The sequence below is a fragment of the Suillus paluster genome (genome assembly GCF_016628075.1).
Source record: "Suillus paluster strain FC165 chromosome Unknown EDB91scaffold_38, whole genome shotgun sequence".
In the NCBI taxonomy this organism is placed as follows: Eukaryota; Fungi; Basidiomycota; class Agaricomycetes; order Boletales; family Suillaceae; genus Suillus; species Suillus paluster.
Window position 1 is genome coordinate 1 of NW_024537598.1, and position 18,745 is coordinate 18,745.

General features: G+C 47.3%; 2 protein-coding genes across 2 annotated transcripts; one reads left to right on the plus strand and one right to left on the minus strand.

The window, feature by feature from the left end:
- The first annotated feature begins 4,376 nt into the window (after window positions 1-4,376).
- On the plus strand, window positions 4,377-7,337 carry EDB91DRAFT_1141824 (cytochrome P450). The gene is made up of 8 exons (XM_041319028.1): window positions 4,377-4,969; window positions 5,016-5,170; window positions 5,221-5,336; window positions 5,387-5,555; window positions 5,613-5,906; window positions 6,055-6,316; window positions 6,487-6,630; window positions 7,031-7,337. The coding sequence occupies exons 1-8, from the start codon at window positions 4,473-4,475 to the stop codon at window positions 7,104-7,106; spliced, it is 1,713 nt and encodes a 570-aa protein (XP_041175657.1). The 5' UTR covers window positions 4,377-4,472; the 3' UTR covers window positions 7,107-7,337.
- Window positions 7,338-9,333: 1,996 nt separating this feature from the next.
- On the minus strand, window positions 9,334-10,515 carry EDB91DRAFT_499589 (uncharacterized protein). The gene is made up of 4 exons (XM_041327479.1): window positions 10,409-10,515; window positions 9,922-10,347; window positions 9,673-9,869; window positions 9,334-9,618 (listed from the first exon to the last, which is right to left on the minus strand). Exons 2-4 carry the CDS (start codon window positions 10,166-10,168, stop codon window positions 9,385-9,387), a joined length of 678 nt encoding a protein of 225 aa, XP_041175658.1. The 5' UTR covers window positions 10,169-10,347; window positions 10,409-10,515; the 3' UTR covers window positions 9,334-9,384.
- Between the last annotated feature and the right edge of the window lie 8,230 nt (window positions 10,516-18,745).

Below are 18,745 nucleotides of genomic sequence, written 5' to 3' on the forward strand. Positions count from 1 at the left end.
AGCCGTGGGGGGGGGGGGGGAGTCTGCTTTATTAGTAGTAAGTAAGTTTGTACGGATCTATTGAACGAATACTACGTGAATAACCATCTCCAAAAGAGCAGTCTCGACGAAAAAAACGATGTTGGAGTCGGTCGCCAGGAGAGAAATTTGAATGCCGCGGTATTCCGGTAGCAATGCGTCAATCAATTCAAAATTTGATCAGTATGGGTCGACCGTCGCGAGCGAGACGATAAACGTACAAATACATCATCAGATTCGAGGGCGAGCGGATCTACCCCAACCTTCATACATGAAAAGGTAAACCGCCTCCAAGGAAGCCTTGCATAAAAAACGGTTTCGATCCTAGATTTTTGACAACGTACCGCTCATACACGGCTGCATACTCTCCACGTAAAGTCACTATAGCCTATACCAGGAATCGGACGGGTGCTGGGATTCAACGAGACGACGGTACAAGGTCATGACGAGAGAAAAAGATGGATCAAAGAGATGGTGAAGTAGAAGTCAAACAAGGACTGGTCTTAAAACTGATGTTTGGGTATTTATATTCGTGCAGAAAAGCCTGAATATCAGATTCGTGATCCCGTTGTTCGCTGGTATTACTAAGGCTCTGAACGACTGCAGAGAAAGGGAGTATGGAGTGTGGGAGGCGGAGGAATGAAGGTACAACAGTGGCAGAGAGCTTGCCCTATCCCACTCCTTCTGCCAAAACGCCCATCTTTTCCATATAGCGCTGAAGTTGCGACTCATCGCCCTCGTATATGACAACCTCTCATCTGACTGCCCAGGAAGGCGACAAAAACACACCCCAAAGTCGATAAGTACCACGCGCCTAGGGTGGCCATCAGAAACGAGGTTGTTGTTTGGGTGCATGTCGTCGTGGATGATGCCATAAGACCGAAAGGACTTCACGGCTTTAACGAGCTCGTAGGATGCTGATCCGGGGACTGAGTGAGGGTCCAGGAAGGTAGCGAGTGATTGACGCATGGGGATACGGAGCAGTCTCATCTGTGGCCGTTGAGAACACGACCGCAAGCGTAGATGCGGACTTGGAAGCACTGATGCGTCTATACCCTTCTAGTTCATCTCTGAAAATTTTCTATTTCTCATACTCGGTATGGTCGGACTATCTGTATAACCGTGCGTGAAGTTCTAGGATCAATTATATCTGGCGTAAGATAAGTTCTTCCTACATCGCCATGAAGTTCTGCCAGAACGATATTCAGCACGTAAAAGGAAGCCGTCTTCCTACCGTTCCATTCAGATTTATTTGATCCATATCACATCCTCACACGATGCATCTCTCCTTTGTGCTCGTTGTTGTTGCCGCTTTGACAGCATCAATATCTGCCAGTCCCATTGACCTAAGCAGTGATATATGTCCCAGATTTTGCTTAGGTCTAAAGTGCTGCGCTGGACGGACATGCCAGCATGTATTCGTGATGGGTATTGACACTATCGAAGTGAGCATGAGCAATTTGCATCCTAGATTTACACAACCACATGACTCACCGACGTGGTAGGTCCTCTGGGAATGTGTATATCCAGCTGAGTGAGTGGCATGTCGCGATAGTGAACTACAGTGAGTCGTGTTTCTGCTTTCGCATACGACGGGTGAATTAACGATGGGTGAATTATTAGTGCTTCCTTGCTGAGTCGAACAACATGCTTGCTTCTGAACAAATTTCGCTACTGCACGAGTAATGGAGATCTTGGAATAGATAGACCAAGTCTGAGCCTTCCCGCAAGGGGCCATCAAATAACTTGTTTCTCCCGTAAGATGAAACGGCAGACATCAAGGGTAAGAGTGCACGGCGCGGCCGGGCCACCAGATGTATCACGAAGGTCTATCCAAATCATCTCGCGTTCGCAAAAAAAGCTATCGTGCAACATAATCATAAACATGTAAAACAAGAAGCGCACGATGATAGTCCACGTGTTTATCTCCATATATGATATCGAGGGCCGCTGTATGAGAGCGATCCAGGCTTGTACTGTGAGGAGGAAGAATGCATATGGAGAACTTGGAAAAGAGTTACAATGGGGGAGATAGAAGCATCTGCGACAGGATGTGACGGGAATAATGCTGAGCAACGGTGGGTATGAGCGGCCCTTGGACGAGTGATGAGCTCTTTCCAATTCCCAAGAATTGAAATTTGTACGGTACTTACCTCTATATTTCCATCTGAGTCAAGAACTGCCTCCTAGAGCTATGCGCAAGGCCCAAGAGTTTTCCTCATGATGCGCAATGTCGAATCTTGATACTATCAATGATAAGCTTGCCCCCGTCCCACCAGCGCTCGCCCTCAGCTGGATACAATATATGGTATTGTATCCCCATGGAGGCGGGCGATTGTAGACTGTCAAGGTTGCAAGATATGATATCAGTGATTACTGGCGGTCGCTTGGTAAATCATGATGATAGACTTCATCGATGGGCCGCGAAGAATCTAGAGAGATGTTTGCCATGATTTGCGTAGCTTAGTCAGCAGCGTAGAAAAATTTCAACTCTTTTCCACGACATGCGGGCGTCGGGGACAGCAACTTGACCGTACGCTCCCTTTTCCTTTCCCATTCTCTTGCGCAAGCCTTGAAACTAGGATCAAGAAACCTTTGGCGTTTTATCAGCACTGAATGTACCCTGTCGACAGATAGCGGAAGCGAGTCCGCTTTTCTTTCAACAGGGCGCAAACACTTGATTTTCGAGTGGGGGTATATATAGGAGAAAACATACGCCTTTGGGCCATATGCGAATGTTAATGAATCCGCAAACGGTTCATTGAAGGCGTGAACTTGGAGATGGTGATGATACTTGAATGACTTTATTGGATTCTATCATCTCCATCTCATCACCGATGCATATGTTAGATTCTAGTAGAGTCTCTAGTATACTCTCTATTTTGGTCTTGCCAGCGCTTCTTGCGAGGTCCCACTGTGGCATTAAAGTACGCAGTTAGCTTCACGAGGAGCGCTGGTAAGACGCATCACATAAAAGGCCTGCTATCTTTTGCGTCACAGGTACCGAAGCCCTGCGGCACTAGGGAAGATGTAGAGCTAGGCGGTGTCTTTTTTATTCGTCTTACTAGCGTTTCTCGTGAAGGTGACTTCATACACTTGAAAAACAAAGAAGAGGTGGTAAGACGCTTTGACATAGACCGCCGTTCTTCAGCGTCACCAAAGTCCCGCGACACTAGCAGGAGGTGTAAGTAGAGTGTGCGGCGTCTTTTTTATTTATCTTGCCTCCGCTTCTGGTGAAAGTCAAGTTCAAAATACATAGGTAGCTTCACCAGAAGTGCTGGTAAGACGCGTTAAACAAATAGACCCTCCCTCTTTAGCATACTGAAGCCGAAGCCGAAGCCAAACTAGCAGTCCTAGTGAGCACCAGAGATGTGTGGTGTACGTCCGTTAAAGTATCCTTGAACGTCTACTGACATATTCAAATGCAGATCCAGATACTCGTCAGAGCACTCGAGTGGTGCCCTGCATATCTAAGAATCGTTTGATAAACATCGTGATGGGCACGAGTTAGTCCCAAGGAACTTGTCTTCAATCCAGAGAAACCCACCCACCCCACCCCTCTCCACGTCTCATACCGATACACGATCAGACAACATCACTCTTTTGTTTCAAACGAACCACGTAGTAATTAATATACAGACGAGTGAGTGTTTCCTAAATCCGACGAATGTCAAATAAGCTCTGACTCTGAGTCAGAGCACGTTTCTCCTTTTCATCGTTCGAATCACCGGTACTGGGATAAAATACAAAGGATCAGGATCGGAATGGGTGGAGAGTAAGAATTAGGAATTCGGATCGCGGGGTTCTCGAAGGGAAAGAACGGGATTGTATATGGAATACGTTGAAATGCAGGGTGCAGAATAGGAGAAGAAGGATCAAAGGGACGGTGAAGTGGAAGTCGAATAGGGACCGATCTAAAGCAAACCTGATATTTGGGTGTTTCTGTTTCGAACAGAAAGACCTAAATATCATATTCGTGATTCTGTTATTCGCTGGTGTTGGGAGAGAAAGGGGGAGGAATGAAGGGTGCGTACTTGTCGTGACTTTGTACCGTTGTCTGAATCCCACTGATGCCTAGTAGCTTTGCGTGGAGAATATGCAGCTGCATGAGCGGTGTGTTGTAATGTAAACTCTCCTAAAGGTTGGATATTCATTCTCAGCAAATTTAACGGTACGATCGTTGCACCGAGTCGTGTACTGATTTTTTTCCGTGATCGTTGAGAATGCGGCTAGAAGTGTTACTGGCGGTAGTTGTGTTTTTCCTACATGGACGGTCAGAAGGTTCACCGTGGGAAAGAGTAGGAAACGGGTATTTGATGAGTTCGAGTAGGAAATGATGAGCAAGCGATTAACCTGTTAGGATACTTGCATCTATTATACCAACAAAGAATCATCGATATCCACGTAATAACAAACAATATAAACAACGGCGATGATAACCGGAAAACGAGTTAATGGCATTCCTCTCATTCATACTCTTCGCCCTAGCACTCCTCGCCTATACCAGAATCACCAATCGTCCATTCAAATTCCCCCCAGGTCCAAAACCCCTCCCCCTCATAGGCAACATCCTCGACCTCACACCCACACAACTCTGGCTCAAAGCTCTCAAATGGGCAAACACCTACGGTCCCATAACCCACCTCCGCATATTCAATCAAAGCCTCATATTCCTCAACACCCCACAAGCAGTATTCGACCTCCTAGATAAACGAGGCGCGATATATAGCGATAAACCTCATCTCGTCATGGCTGGTGAACTTTGTGGCTGTGATAATATGGTGGCGTTTACTCCCTATGGGGATAGAGCGAGGAGACAGAGGAAACTTATGCAGAAGGCCTTTGGACCTGCTGTTATTCCTACTTATCATCCTTTGATGCAAATGGAGACTAGTCCATTTTTGAAGAGGTTGGTTAGTAGTCCACTCAAATTTCAAGATCATATTCGAAGGTACTCTCTCTCTATTCGATATACGCTGTTTCCTTATGGATACTAGATACGCAGGCGCACTCACCCTCCTCGTCGTATACGGTCATCAAGTAAAAAGCAACGACGACCCATTCCTGAACCTCGCAGAAGAATGCGTAGACATCCTTGCAAATCGTATCGCAAGCGGTGGTGGCATATGGCCCGTCGACCTCTTTCCTGCCCGTGAGTCCCCTCCCCTTCATCCCTCTCATCGATACTACCCCTCTACTTAGTGAAATATATCCCCAACTGGTTCCCAGGCGCTTCCTTCAAACGAAACGCCTCGATCTGGAAAGATAAAATGCAAGAATTCGTAGATCGTCCTTTTGCATTCGTAAAAGCAGAAATTGTACGTCCCTCCCTCCCTTCCCATTTCTTTACTGAGGTAACGCACGACAGAAAAAAGGAACCGCTCGACCTTCTTTCGTATCAACACTCCTCGAACCTATCAAACTCTCAGATGCCTCAAGCGACGCTTCATTCACCTCTGAGATAAAACAAGTTCCGACCCCAGACGACCCCCAACTAGATCACGATATCCGCTGGACAGCTAATTCCATGTACTCCGGTAAGCCTTGCCCCCCTCCACCCACAAAAACAAACTAACCCGCGCACGAACTCGAAGCTAGCATCGATACAACCCTAGGCACCCTCTCCCACTTCATCCTCGCTCTTATTCAATACCCGCATGTTCTTGAACTTGCTCAAGCGGAACTTGATTCGGTTTTGGGTGGGGATGATGCAGTATTGGGCAACGGTGGGATCTTGGGCGTAGACGATGGGGTGGGCGTAAACGATAGAGTGGGCACATCGAAAACGACGGCAAGAAGACTACCCACATTCGAAGATCGCGAAAAGTTACCCTATTGCGATGCAGTGTTTACAGAGACGCTTAGATGGGGGGTGCCTGTTCCGCTTAGTGAGTTCGTTTCATCGGTGTTTTGGGGTGCGCATTTGTTGATTTGGCGTTTGTCTCCCTACAACTCCACTCGTACTGCTCGCGTCACCATCTCTCATTCGCCCGCACGTCTACCCCCAACATCAACCTCCGCAAACATCAAACACAGGCCTCCCACACAGACTAACCCAACCCGACACTTACCAAGGCCTCCACATCCCCCAAGGAAGCCTCGTCTTTGGCAATATATGGGCTATAATGCGTGATGAGCGGATTTATGAACGAGCTGATGTGTTTGAGCCTGGGAGGTGGTTGAGGCGCGATGGAGGTGGGGGTTATGATGGGCGTGAACCTGATGAGGAAAGGGATGAGGATGAGGAGAAGTGGAAAGAGACAGATCCTCGAGCGTTCGTATTTGGATTCGGAAGACGGTGAGTCTGAGTCTCCGTGTTTTTCTTTGATCGATCTTGGGTTTGGGTGGGGAGGGGAAGGAGTGTGGTGGTTTCGAAACATACTGCGTTTCTTCTCTGCTACACCCCTTCCCCCTCCCCTCCCCCTCCTTCCCCTCAAAAAAACCAACATGACGCTAACACACACACAGGAGATGCCCAGGCACACACCTAGTCGAATCCTCAGTATGGCTCCTTATGGCTTGTATGCTCGCAACGCTTGATATTAGGAAGGCGAGGGATGAGAGGGGGGTTGAGATTGAGCCTGTTATCAAGTTTGAGAATGCTGTTTTTAGGTGGGTGGTTTCGCATCGTGTTTGGGTTTGGGTTTGGGTTCGTGCGCTTCTTGTTTTCATTTCATTCCAGTTCCGATTTCTCTTGCGTTCGTTTTTCTTTTGCGTCCCGTTTGTTATCGTGTTCGATTCTATCTGTGCGTTTTACCACGCATCTTCATTCCAGTCGTTCATTTCCTGCTTTCACCTTCCATTTGCTCGTCACCATTCACACGCTTTCACTCTTGCCTTGGTTCTCTTGCCTTCCTTCGTTCCCCTTCTTCCACCCCCCACCCCATTTCGACGTCCACAATCCCAACATCTTCGTCCATCCCTCCACCCAATCAAAACCCTAAAACCCTAAAACCCTAAACCCCAAATCCAAATTCATACATAACGAGCGAGCGCTAACCAACACCAACAGAACACCAAGCCCGTTCGTGTGCGATATCCGCCCGAGAAGTGAGGAAGCGCTTAGGTTGATTATGGAGGGGGTGTAAGCGTGTAGTGGGTGGGTGCGATTTGTGCGATTTGTTTGGTTGGGTGTGTGTGTGATTGTTTGAGGAGTGTCGTTGGATTGCGTACGTTGATTGACGAGGGTTGATTGAAGTACGCTGCACGGATGTTCTTGCTGAGCGCTGAGCCTGTTACCTCGAAAAAGTATATATGACGTTCGCAGTGTTCATAGCGTGTTGTATTATAGTTCGTTGATTGGATGTATGTGATTGGTGTATAGTCTTGGGAGGGGATAGGACTTTTTGATTTTGCCGCTGATAGGTGACACATGGACTGGTGAGTAACTACTGGAACGTCAAGGGTATATGCTGTAGCGCTGCCTCATAAATCCATCGAGTCAGGTTCAACAATCGCGCTTTGGAATCTTGAAGCTGATGTCGTGGTTAGTTATGTTACTTGTGCCCTCAGGGTGCTCGTGGTATGCAGTGCGATGGCGTATGAGGATGAATGCGATCTCATTAATAGTTACCGGCCTAGTCAGTCGTCAGTCATCAGACCCAGACGCTCGAGTACGTAGGGCTTCCTTCAGAAACCGCATTACGAGTGAGCACAGGAATAACTGCGAGAAGCATCTCCATCTCCAGCGAATCTGGAATCATCACCATCGCATTCGGAGCAGTGAGAAATACGAAAAAAAGTTGGAGATGAAAGAGTAAATGCGAATGTTAACTTTGCGAGGAACGAGTACTTGCTTAGCAGCTGCCATATGTAGGACATGTATGTAGTAACCTCGATTGTGATCACTAAAAGCGGTGATGGAACCGCTCTTCATCGCAGGTTTTAGTGAACACCATCGAGGTATGCTCATGATCGTCGGCGTGTGCACTGCGATGCGGTGGCATATCAGGATGGCTGTCGTCTCATCCACAGTCACCAGCGTCGGAAGACCCAGACGCCCGAGTACATAAGGCAGATCCTCACCTTTAGAAAATGTGTTAGGAGTGCATGAATAAGAACGAGAAGCATCTCCATCGGATCTACAACCATCGTCGTCGTCGTCGTCGGAGCAGTGAGAGTCTAGAGATACGAAAAAGAACTGTAGCTATGAAAATGAATGTGAGTTTTACGAGCAAGTTCAATGTTGGTGAATAAATAAGTGCTTACTAGCCTTTGCTGGTGTTATTGTGCTATATGTGGGCCCTGGAATAACCTCGATTGTGAATACTGAAACTTTGGGGGAGGCAACCTGTTTGCAGTCTACATTATCGAGGTTAGCTTGTAGGTGCTCGCTCACCGTTGTTGGCGTGTGCAGTGCGGTGGGATGTACCGGATCAGGCATCAGGAATCAGTATGAACGCTGTCTCGTCGACAGTCACCGGTCATATCGTACTAGCTAGCCATCAGACCTAAAGACGGACGCCCGAGTACATAGACAGATCCTCACCTTTAGAACGCGCGTTACGACTCGGAGTGAGTACATGGATAGAAGCGAGAAGCATGATAATGACACATCTCCATCAAACCCGGAATGCATCACCTGATGGATCTGGAGTACGGAGATATGAAAACAGCCGCAGGTGCATGAGGAATTGGTGAATAAAAAAGTTTGCTTACCCGCCGGACCCCGGTGTTGTACGCTATTTCTGGGGTCCTAGTTGGGTTCCACTTGGTCGCGTCTATGTTGGCGGTGATCATGATGTTCGGCACCAAACACCAGACAGTAAATATTTATGATTGCTATAGGAGTACTCTACATGCTCAGGGCGCGCGCTATCCGAACGGCGGATATATCTCCTTGATAACAAGGTACTTAATTCAATCGTAAAGTGGTTCAGCTGTGGCGTCGATTGAACAGACCAGTTGAACCCAGTCTATGGGGCGAAAAAAGTCTCACCGAACTGAAACATCTGGCCATCTTTTCAGTGGTGGAGCAGCCAAACAGCCACCATATGTACTGAGTGTTGCAGCGAGGAAGATATGAAATTTGACCGGCTCAGATAATGCCGACCCTTCGCTGTGATTCAATTCAAATCGCGGAATTGTAAACCGTTTTGCGTGCCATGGTGTTGGTTTGTGACAGCCACTAGCTGTAAAGAATATCATGCCAAATAGTGTCTGAATTTGCCTAGTTGCGCTATCGAGCGTGAAATATGTACCGATCATAAAGCTAAACGTGTAATGTCGGCACTAAAGTATATGACAACATTGCAACGTTCGTGATCTAATAATTTATGCTTTTGTCGTCCCTATCGTGCGGGGGTATAAATAACGATATGGTCGAATTAGCGCCAGAATGAGTGACGCTGAATAGCAGGGCACACATCAAAGGGCGAGTCCGAGGAGGGACAAGAGGCCTGTGAGACCTAAAGAAACGATAATAGAGAGAACAGGAACAAGGAGAGGAAGAAGGGAGACAATGATACCACCAACGAGGGTGACAACAATTTGGAGGATGGAGGTGACGACGCCACAGAGGTCAGTGAGCAGGGGGAGGATCTCTGCGTGGACGTCACCGCCGACGATACTGAGCACGGCACCCAGAGCAGTGAAGAGAAGCTACAAGCAGAGACTCAGCAACAACAAAAGCTGGGTTGCATTACAAATACTTACGGTGAGGACATCAGCAATGAGCGTTGCAAGTGCGGCGACGGTCAACGAGACGACGCCATCAACAGGCGCAAGGATGACTGAGGATTCCTGGCCAACAAGTGCTTGGAGTTGAGGAACAGCACCGGTAAGCTGAGTCTTGATTTGAGCGATGACAGGTGAGATGGCAGCAACGCTAGCGTTTTGCGGAGTGAGGTAGGCTAAGGAGATGATAAGACATGCTGGAGTCAATGTCGAATATTGATGACTTACTAAGCTGGTTAGTCAAGGGCTGGATCTGGGTGAAGACAGTAGTGAAGACGACAGCGACAGAGGGAAGTTCAACATCGGTCTCGCCCGAAGAACTAATTTTGATTTCCCGACCCACGGCAGGGAGATCAAGCTTGTTCAGACCGGTTACATCAGACTTGACAGAGGCAAGATCGGTGATGGGAGTAGCGTTGGTGAAGGTGCTCAAAAGAGCCGTAAAGAGGACTGTGAAGGTAGTAAAAGAGCGCATTTTGTTAAGATTGTGGGGTCTCTGGTGAGAAGACGAGTGTGTTTGGAAGGCGTTCGCAGATAAGTCGATACAGACTTTCTGGACATGCAGTAGACTTTATAGCACGCCTCTGCACACCCTCGTTCGGATTAGTCCGAAATATTCTTTCACATCTGTGAATTTTTCAGTCTCTCAAAACACTGTGAAACGCGGTAAGATATACATCAGCTAGTATAACGTATGTCAGAAGCGCACCATTACCGCTTTGGATAGAGGACAGAACCTTTTGCCGTCTGCCACTCACGAGGTGGAGCGAGGCATATTTCTGTCACATGCCACCTCATAACACCCATGTATGCCGCTCCACAACCGATTCTCTAGAAATCGGATTCAATGATTCCCGGGGAGGTGTCTGATCCTGTCTGACCTCTGCGGACGTCAACTCTAAGCGACTCATCCCGTGCGCCATACGTACAGTCACAGTCAGTCCAACATCATAATAAATCTTCATTTACATGCAGGCTTGCAATGTTCATCGTGCGCCATCACGGGCAATGCGGGTGTGAACGTCGAGTGCATGGATAAAATGTCAGGAACAAAACGAAATTTTACCGTGATCAATCCGCAGGACTCTGGAAAAAAAACAGCGCGATTTTGGAGGATTTGCGCCTTAAAGTTTGCGCCTGGCCGTCGCAAAAACAATGAATGCGATCGGAGAATATTTAGGGAGCGACTCTCGCGAGGGACTGGTCCAAAACTTCCTATTTGAAGGACAGTATTGTAGATCGTCGAGTCTTCTCAATTCTGGCGGTGGTCCGGAAGAAATTCATAATGCCGCCCTTCGTCGTCCTTCGATATATCTGCTCGAGAAAAGTAGAGCCCAGACAGCATTTCAAGTTTCAACGCTGGCATGCAGGGTGGTTTTTCCTTGAATAGATGCTGAGTACACGTCAATCTGGAGCCTGGACACCAAGAGGGGGTCTCGTAAGATGCCTGCCCTGATCATCCAGGGATTTTACAGCTAGCCTCCAGTCAGCCGTGCCACGCAGGTCTGTGCATATGCATAACGTACTCAGCTACATCATTGTCGACTCCCGAGGAATCACCGATCCCCTATAAGGTAAACGGTCTCAAATATGATGTTCGCAGTGTTCATAGCGTGTCAGATTCAACCATCACGCTTCCTAATCTTAGAACGGATGGTGTGACGTGTGCTGGCGGTATGCAGGCGGTGGCGTATACGGATGACTGCTACGATCTCGATGGCTGGTGACTGCAGGAAAGTCTCTTGTTGCTTCCACGAAGGATCTAAAGGCACAGAACCGTATTCACGGCGAGTTACTCTCTTTGGATGAGCTTCTCGATCCTCCCGAAGAGAAGGAGATTGGTGAGAATGGACTTACAGCTGACATAAGCGACTAGTGCTGCCGTGGTCCGGTCCCGAACCACGGTTCGAACCTGACCAATGGTCAGGTTCGTCCTGGGTTCGGTCCATGGTTCTGAATTTTGCGCGGACCAAACCGGAATGAGGTTCGTGGTCCGCTGTCTCCCGAACGGTTCGGACATAGGTTCGGACGTTCCCGAACCGTTCCGAACCCCGAACCGAAGCTTCCTTGCAACATTGGCGAGGCACACTTATGGTCATTTTGACTTCTGGATCCTCGAGATTTGCACCGACTTTGAATTCTGTCTGGTTCCCCATGGTCACTTTGACTTCTGGGATCCTTTAGATTTGTATTGACTTTGAATTCTGTCCGGAGGCTCGCATCCCGCACCTCCTGCTGTCCAATAAAGCTCAAGGACCCAAGGTACGAATTAACCGTCAAATCAAGCGCAATAAACTCAATAAACTGATTGATATATTACATTGAGGTTTGGATGGACGCCAATGGTGATTCATGTCACCAGGTGACGAGGTAGGAGCTTCTCGCAACACACAACGAGCTAAATTATTGAGATGGGACTCGGACAGTGCGATAGCAGAGTTCATGTTTGTGACTAGAGGTGAACCTGCCAGCAAGGTGTTGATCGTGTACAAAGAAAAGAACGAATGAGAAGTACCGGTATCAAGATCTGATCGTCTGGAAGATGGGTATTACATTGCAGTAAGTTGCTCTCAGCCATGCGCAAATATAGCGAAATCCAGTTCTTAGGGCTCAGAGGAAATAGAATCAGCTACTTGACACGGATTCTTCATCTGAAGTAATATCTTGGCACTTGCCAATTGTAAGGCCTCTACTCCATTTCTAACTTGGCCTGGTCATGGCCTACATAGCATTCACTCTGAGAGTTAATTGAGGACAAGCACCCGAAACGTGGAGAAGTTGTTTATAATAAGCTGGAAGAGGGAGGCTTGAGGAGCCAGAAGAGGTCTACAGACTTTCAAATTTTATGGTGCGTATATCTACATCTACTTTCTTGCTTGGACTTCTCTAACCCTCTTTATGGCCTAGTAGAAATCCCAGTCTTCATATCCTCCCTACAGTGCATCATAACTCCATCATCCCATCCAGGGGCCAACTCTCCTCTCTGCAACCTACCTCCACTCCCCATCATCATTACCTGAATCAAACCATGTTCTCGTGAGGACCTACATCAGCTCATACATGACATTCCTCATAAATTTACCCCTGGTGCTGCTACTGCATGCCTCGCTCGCTGTGCTGTACCCCTGATGATTTTACCTCGCATAGGTGTGCACACCGCTGCATATGTACTGTGATCGGTTGAGCTTGCCTGTATAATGAGATTCCCTGGATTGAACTCCAACATCGGACCAACCGTAGGGCAGAACAGTACCTGTCCCCCGAGCCTTTTGATCAAACTCTCGCTAAACCTGACATGCAGCAGGTACAATATCAATCCCATTGAGTATCCGGTCCATCTGCCTCAGATACTACGATGGCTGTCATGCTGTAGCACATGCCATCAATGTGCAAGACTGAGAGAGGCCCGTTGAGGGCTGGGGAACCTCAGGTACGTTCTCTTCTTGTTCACCATACCCTCAAATCAAAATGTAATAATGAACGTCTAATTACGGATACAAAACAGATTTGGTCCTCCTCTCCTTACCCCAAATGTTCAACATCTCACCAACAGACAAGACTCTCTCGAAAGCCTCTCAGCGATAGAGATAAGACATAGCTATGAAGGACGGGATCAAAGGAGGAGGGAGAGCCCACGGAGACAGTATGATTGGGGTGTTATGAAGCTTGAAGCTTGATGAGTGAGTCATTTTGGAGTGTGATATATGTGTGTAATTGACTGGTGCTTTACTTTTTAGAGTTGGCATTCGAGAGGCTATGGATTAGCTATGCTGGAGAATACAGAATAGCAAATGGTGAATACACTGTGGATCGTGCTGGGTTGTATTTCTCACTGGTTGTTGTTTTGGTCAGTGATCTAGCAGAACAGCGAGCCTCATGTTTCGTTTTGACCTTGTCTTCCGCTCGTGTATATGCACAGCGCTACATCATTGACCACAACCTTGTCATAATGACAGATCTGGTGACTCTGGTGGTTTCTTAGTGTTCATTCATTCATGCCTCGTTCTCATGCGTCCAATTCAATTCACAGATCTGTTTTCCCCTTGTCCCCCCATCATCTGCAACACAGTGGGAAATATTGTGTGCCCATGGCAGCACTGTAAGTGTCAGCGCATTGTGTACTTCATGTGGAATAGAGCTGGAGTTGAGATTGCGGGATATTCTGTTAGACCTCAAAGCACTGGAGGGAATATCAGAAAGGACAAGCGCAACATGGCTAAACTTTGGAAGGAAGCTGGACATGTCAAGGCTATCAACTCTGACACGATTTTGACTGTGGCTAAGCAGCTGTTGGCAAATAAGCATCCCGTTCTACCTTTTTGGCTATTCGAGCCTACATGTTCATTAGAGATCGCATCACACGCTGATGAATCTGATGTGCTTGACGCAGTGCCTTATGGGCTTCCCTCTTGCAGGACATACGAGTAACTGATATCATAATACATGTCATTCATGCATCTAATCCTGGCATGCGAACAGTCCACATGGCAGTCCTGCCTGCTGTCAACATATAGTGTGAGAATGACTCTGAAGTTGTAGTCGGCAGCCTGTGCAGATTTGCACGACAAAGACCCAGAAAATGAGTTTTTCTTGTCGTTACATGCTGCTAGCAAGTACTGCAAGCATGGTTGAAAGTTCCTTCCAATTATACTACGTCTATGTTTTTTTTTGCTAGCTGTAAAAAAAACTGGGTTCGGTTTGCATTCGAACCGAAAAAAAACCGAACCTGACTGTTTTGAACTGTTCACAAAGGTCCAGTTCAAGGTTCGGCGAGTCTAGTAGAACCGGACCAAGGTTCGGTTCTTGGTTCTTGCTCAACCCTCTATGAACCGGACCAAACCGGACCGCAGCAGCACTATAAGCGACAAAGATATTGCCAACACGGTTCTTGGTGAGATGATCAGGACAGATGATACGAATATCGAGTCTGAAGAAGAGGAAGCAAACCAAATGGGACCGACAATGATCAATGCACAGGCTCAAAAGTTCTGCCAGCAACATGAAGGCACCTGTATTGAAATGTGGGATGGGAAGGGATCACTCGAGCTTTCGAAGTTATTTCGAGCATTCAGAGGTCATTTACGGAGTGCCGATTTGAAGGGTAAGAGGCAGACTACATTACATTCATTCTTTACTTACTTCTGTAGATATTTTGCATAGTCATGTCATCAGGGAAACCCTCCCATCAGTATTTTGTTATATTTTCAAAAATTGTCTCAAATTGTCGAAATACTGTAAAATACTCCAAGTCCCTTTGCAGATAGGCGAAAATTTGTCAAAGTTTCCAACAATCCACAAAAATACAGGAAATTTGATTATATTCATCAGGAAACCCAATTTTTCCCTGATTTGGCTGATGTGACTGACAGCAGGCCCACTAGTGCACCTCAACATCACATGATCCAGACCTTATTAGCTTGTCATTCCCAGTATGGTATGACAAGCTAATAAGCTCGGAAGGTGTCATATCCCGTACCTCTGGATCCGGAATTCCGGATCTCCCCCACTAAAGTCCAGTTCTCCATCCTGTTATTCCGCCTGGTGTGGGTACAACAAGTGCAGCAGCGAGAAATCGATCTACTACACAGTTGGGTCTTTGCTGCCTGTGGCCTCACTTGAGAACAAGCATGTTTGACCCTAAAGGGGATTGCTACTGGGGAGTGCTAGTCTCTGCATAAACGACCCTAATCAACCCTACCACAGGTAGGATGAGGATCCGCAAAAATGCGGAACAAGCAGAACAAGCAGAACTCAAGCAGAATGGAATGGAATTCAAACAGATAAAGTGTGGAACGTACTGATTCATTGGAACTCACAGGTCAAGTTGAAGGAAGTATATCACAAGGTTAGATTGATAGTGGGCATAAGTCAAAGTGGTCCTCTAGTAAGGTGAAGGACAAGTGGGAAGGTAAAAGATGGGATTCAATAAAAAACACCCAAGCCCTGAGTACCACTACTTAAAGGGAAGATTATTTTCAAGGAACACTGAGGTACAGGTAGTAAGTTCTCAGGAAGCGGAAGTGAAGGCAGGCAGTGCACATGGGCGCAATACTCCGGAATAGGGGTCCGTGCCATAAGGGCATGTGTCAGTGTGATCCAGATAACGTTAGAAGCAACGGGAAGAGAGATACAGCGTACCAATGGACCTGGAAGGATGGGGACAGGACATGCGAAGGTTGTCCGATGATGTGTGGGAATGTCAGATAGTGTGGGCAGGTTCCGAAGGATGTGCTGGGAATGCGGAACCCATCGGACGATCCATGGGAAACGTGGAACGTGCGGAATATGTGGAACTGATGTGAGACAATGCGGAAAGGACAGGGTTTTATGCCTACAGTGGGGGAATTCCCCACACCAGCGCTCCGCCCCCATCTCCACACTCACCCCTGGCTCCTTTTAGAATAGCTATTGCTCCGGCTACCAGTTATATCCTTTCCGCTATGCTTACTGATCTGTCCATTCGTACTTCATTTCCGACCTCACTGCTTTGATCCGTATACACTTACTAATAGACTTTCCACATGCTTCGTACATAGCCCTTACTTTGCTGACTGATTTACTTACATGATACCTACAGTATATAAACTCCTGTAATACTCCGGAACTCCTCAGTTCAAATATCATCTTAGTTCTGCTCATTCCTGCTTCTCTGGACTTGAGTCTCATCTCTTGTCTACCTCTGAGTCTTAGGGTTAAAACCTTAGGACTAAATCTCCGGCTCTACCTTAGGGTAGTCTAAACTCTGTTCTGTTTCTACTCTGGACTTGTCCGTAGTAGCCTTACCCCATTCTCTCATAATCTTCCAGAGTTCCGCCGAACTCCCCCGATGTCTGACCTCCGGACTTCCCCCAGACTTCCATCAGACTTCCCCTCTGCCCCTCAGAAATTAAGGGCACGTACTCGGGTAAGGGGCACAGCACACGAGCTGAAGCCGAAGCCCTTTGAGTAACCTCCTCCTTGAGCACGACCTTAACAGAAGGCCTTGTATCCCTATACTGCCAGTAATTACCCCAATAAATGCTTTTATCTTACCTTCAGAAAAACAAGGACTTAGTCTACCGTGAGACCAATCCTTTGCTGCCAAGTATGACAACAAAACATACCCAAAATGGCAACAATGTCATGCAACTGCTGTTCATCATTGCCAGCAACATCCGAAACCTTCATGCTCATCGTCATCCATGACGAGCTCAATAACTCCCTTGTTTCTCAGCCGTTTCTTTCACTTTTTCTTGCCACTATGTTCCACACATCCACCACTCACCTGCCCTAGTGTTTATGCATTACCAAATGATGCAACTGATATGTGTCCACATTGGTATTTCAATGACTCCCGCCATGATGCTACCACACCTTGGTTTTCCTCTCTCTTCCAGCGATGACTGCAGTGAGACATCGGAAAGGTGGCATATCACACACTCTCCATGTTGTCCAAGCCTCTCGAAGGGGCTATGAGCAACAGACTCTCACCCACAACGGTGTCCATCAAGAATGGGAACACGCACAACAATGATACCTTCAGGATATCACAGGTGTGTTTTTCTTTCTATTCTACACCACATCTCTCAACTCTTCAAGCAGGCCTTGCCGCTGATTCAGTATCTAGTCTCAATGATATGTATTCCCAACAAGACTCAATGCAGACTGACGCCGGAGACAGCACATGGGTCAATTGTGAAGGCAGAGGAGAAGTTGTACTTGATGGTGGGCAGCCAGACAGGTCAGAGGATGAGGTATTTGTGAATGCTGTCCGTGACTACATCAGTTCTCCATGAGTCCTACTTTAATTGATTATTCTTAAACACCAATGTTGTGCAGGTGGGCTCAGCGCCAATATCAAGACAAACAGACCTGGCGCAATCAGCTTGGACAGCCTACATGCAAACTGGTTACCCCTCCTTGCTGGACTCATGGACACCTACCTCCAATGGAAGGCATTATCTTCTAGTTGTGAAGATGTTGTCTCCGCCTCACCCATGTCTGTCACAGATACTGATCATTCCTTCACCATTCCGATGATCCACATTTTCATGCTTAGTCACAAAGTTACTAGCCCTCACAGTGCAGATAGTATGTCTGTTGTGGATTCTCTCCTACAGTGCTGGCTACCTTTCTCCCACACCTATCACACCAACAATTGCAATCTCATTATGCACCCTTGAACACTACTGCCTCATTTGCAACCGAAAGCCTTTGTTCAGTATTGAAGCATTTGCTAAGGTACTGTGCAACTCCTACAGTGTGAGTTATTAATCTATTTTCCACTCATTAGATCATTTACAAACTAAAGTACTTCTCTAGTTGCCCTACCACCGAAGATACCGCACCATTCTCTCAGATGCCTTTGACGTGTATCTTTCTCTCCTCAGGAAGGTTGAGAAGCACATGTTAGCAGCCCTGGGATGTGACATACCTAACTGGCAGGTCTTGAATGCCTGTACCCCCTGCACTTATGAAGTGGTTGATGAGCCTCTCCTTGATTTTAGTTGATTCTACGTACTTGATGGGGGAAATTCCGCTAAGCGCATGGCATCAGTAGGATCTTGTCAGATTGCTGACACACAGTGTTTTGTTGAGTCCAACTATCTCCTTCCACATGATTTCATTGACACATTTGCACATGACATACCTCCTCAAGATGCTGTCATAATGTCATATACCGGATCTGAGTACCCCCAGTACCTCCTATGAGCATCCCCACTGCTGGCCCGACCCCCTGTTTCCCTGTCCGCTTCATTCCTCCTTCCCCGACAATGCATGAAGTGCATCTCAGTAGGATTAGCCCTGCTACCTCCATCCAACTCCATTCCGCTTTTCCAACATTACCCCTATGTCCTCCGACACCATACCCCTTCCATCCGACCCTATCTGGGGTTCCGCTCCTCCGCCCTATCAGTCCACCTGATCCTACTCCTACTCCCTCCACTTTTCCTCCCCGCTCGGATCCTTCGGTTCCGCTTGTATTGACCCACCTGACCATTAGTCTGTCTGACCACCTCACCGGTCCACCCCTAGACTAGGAACCACTCAACTGGTCCTATCCCCGTTTAGT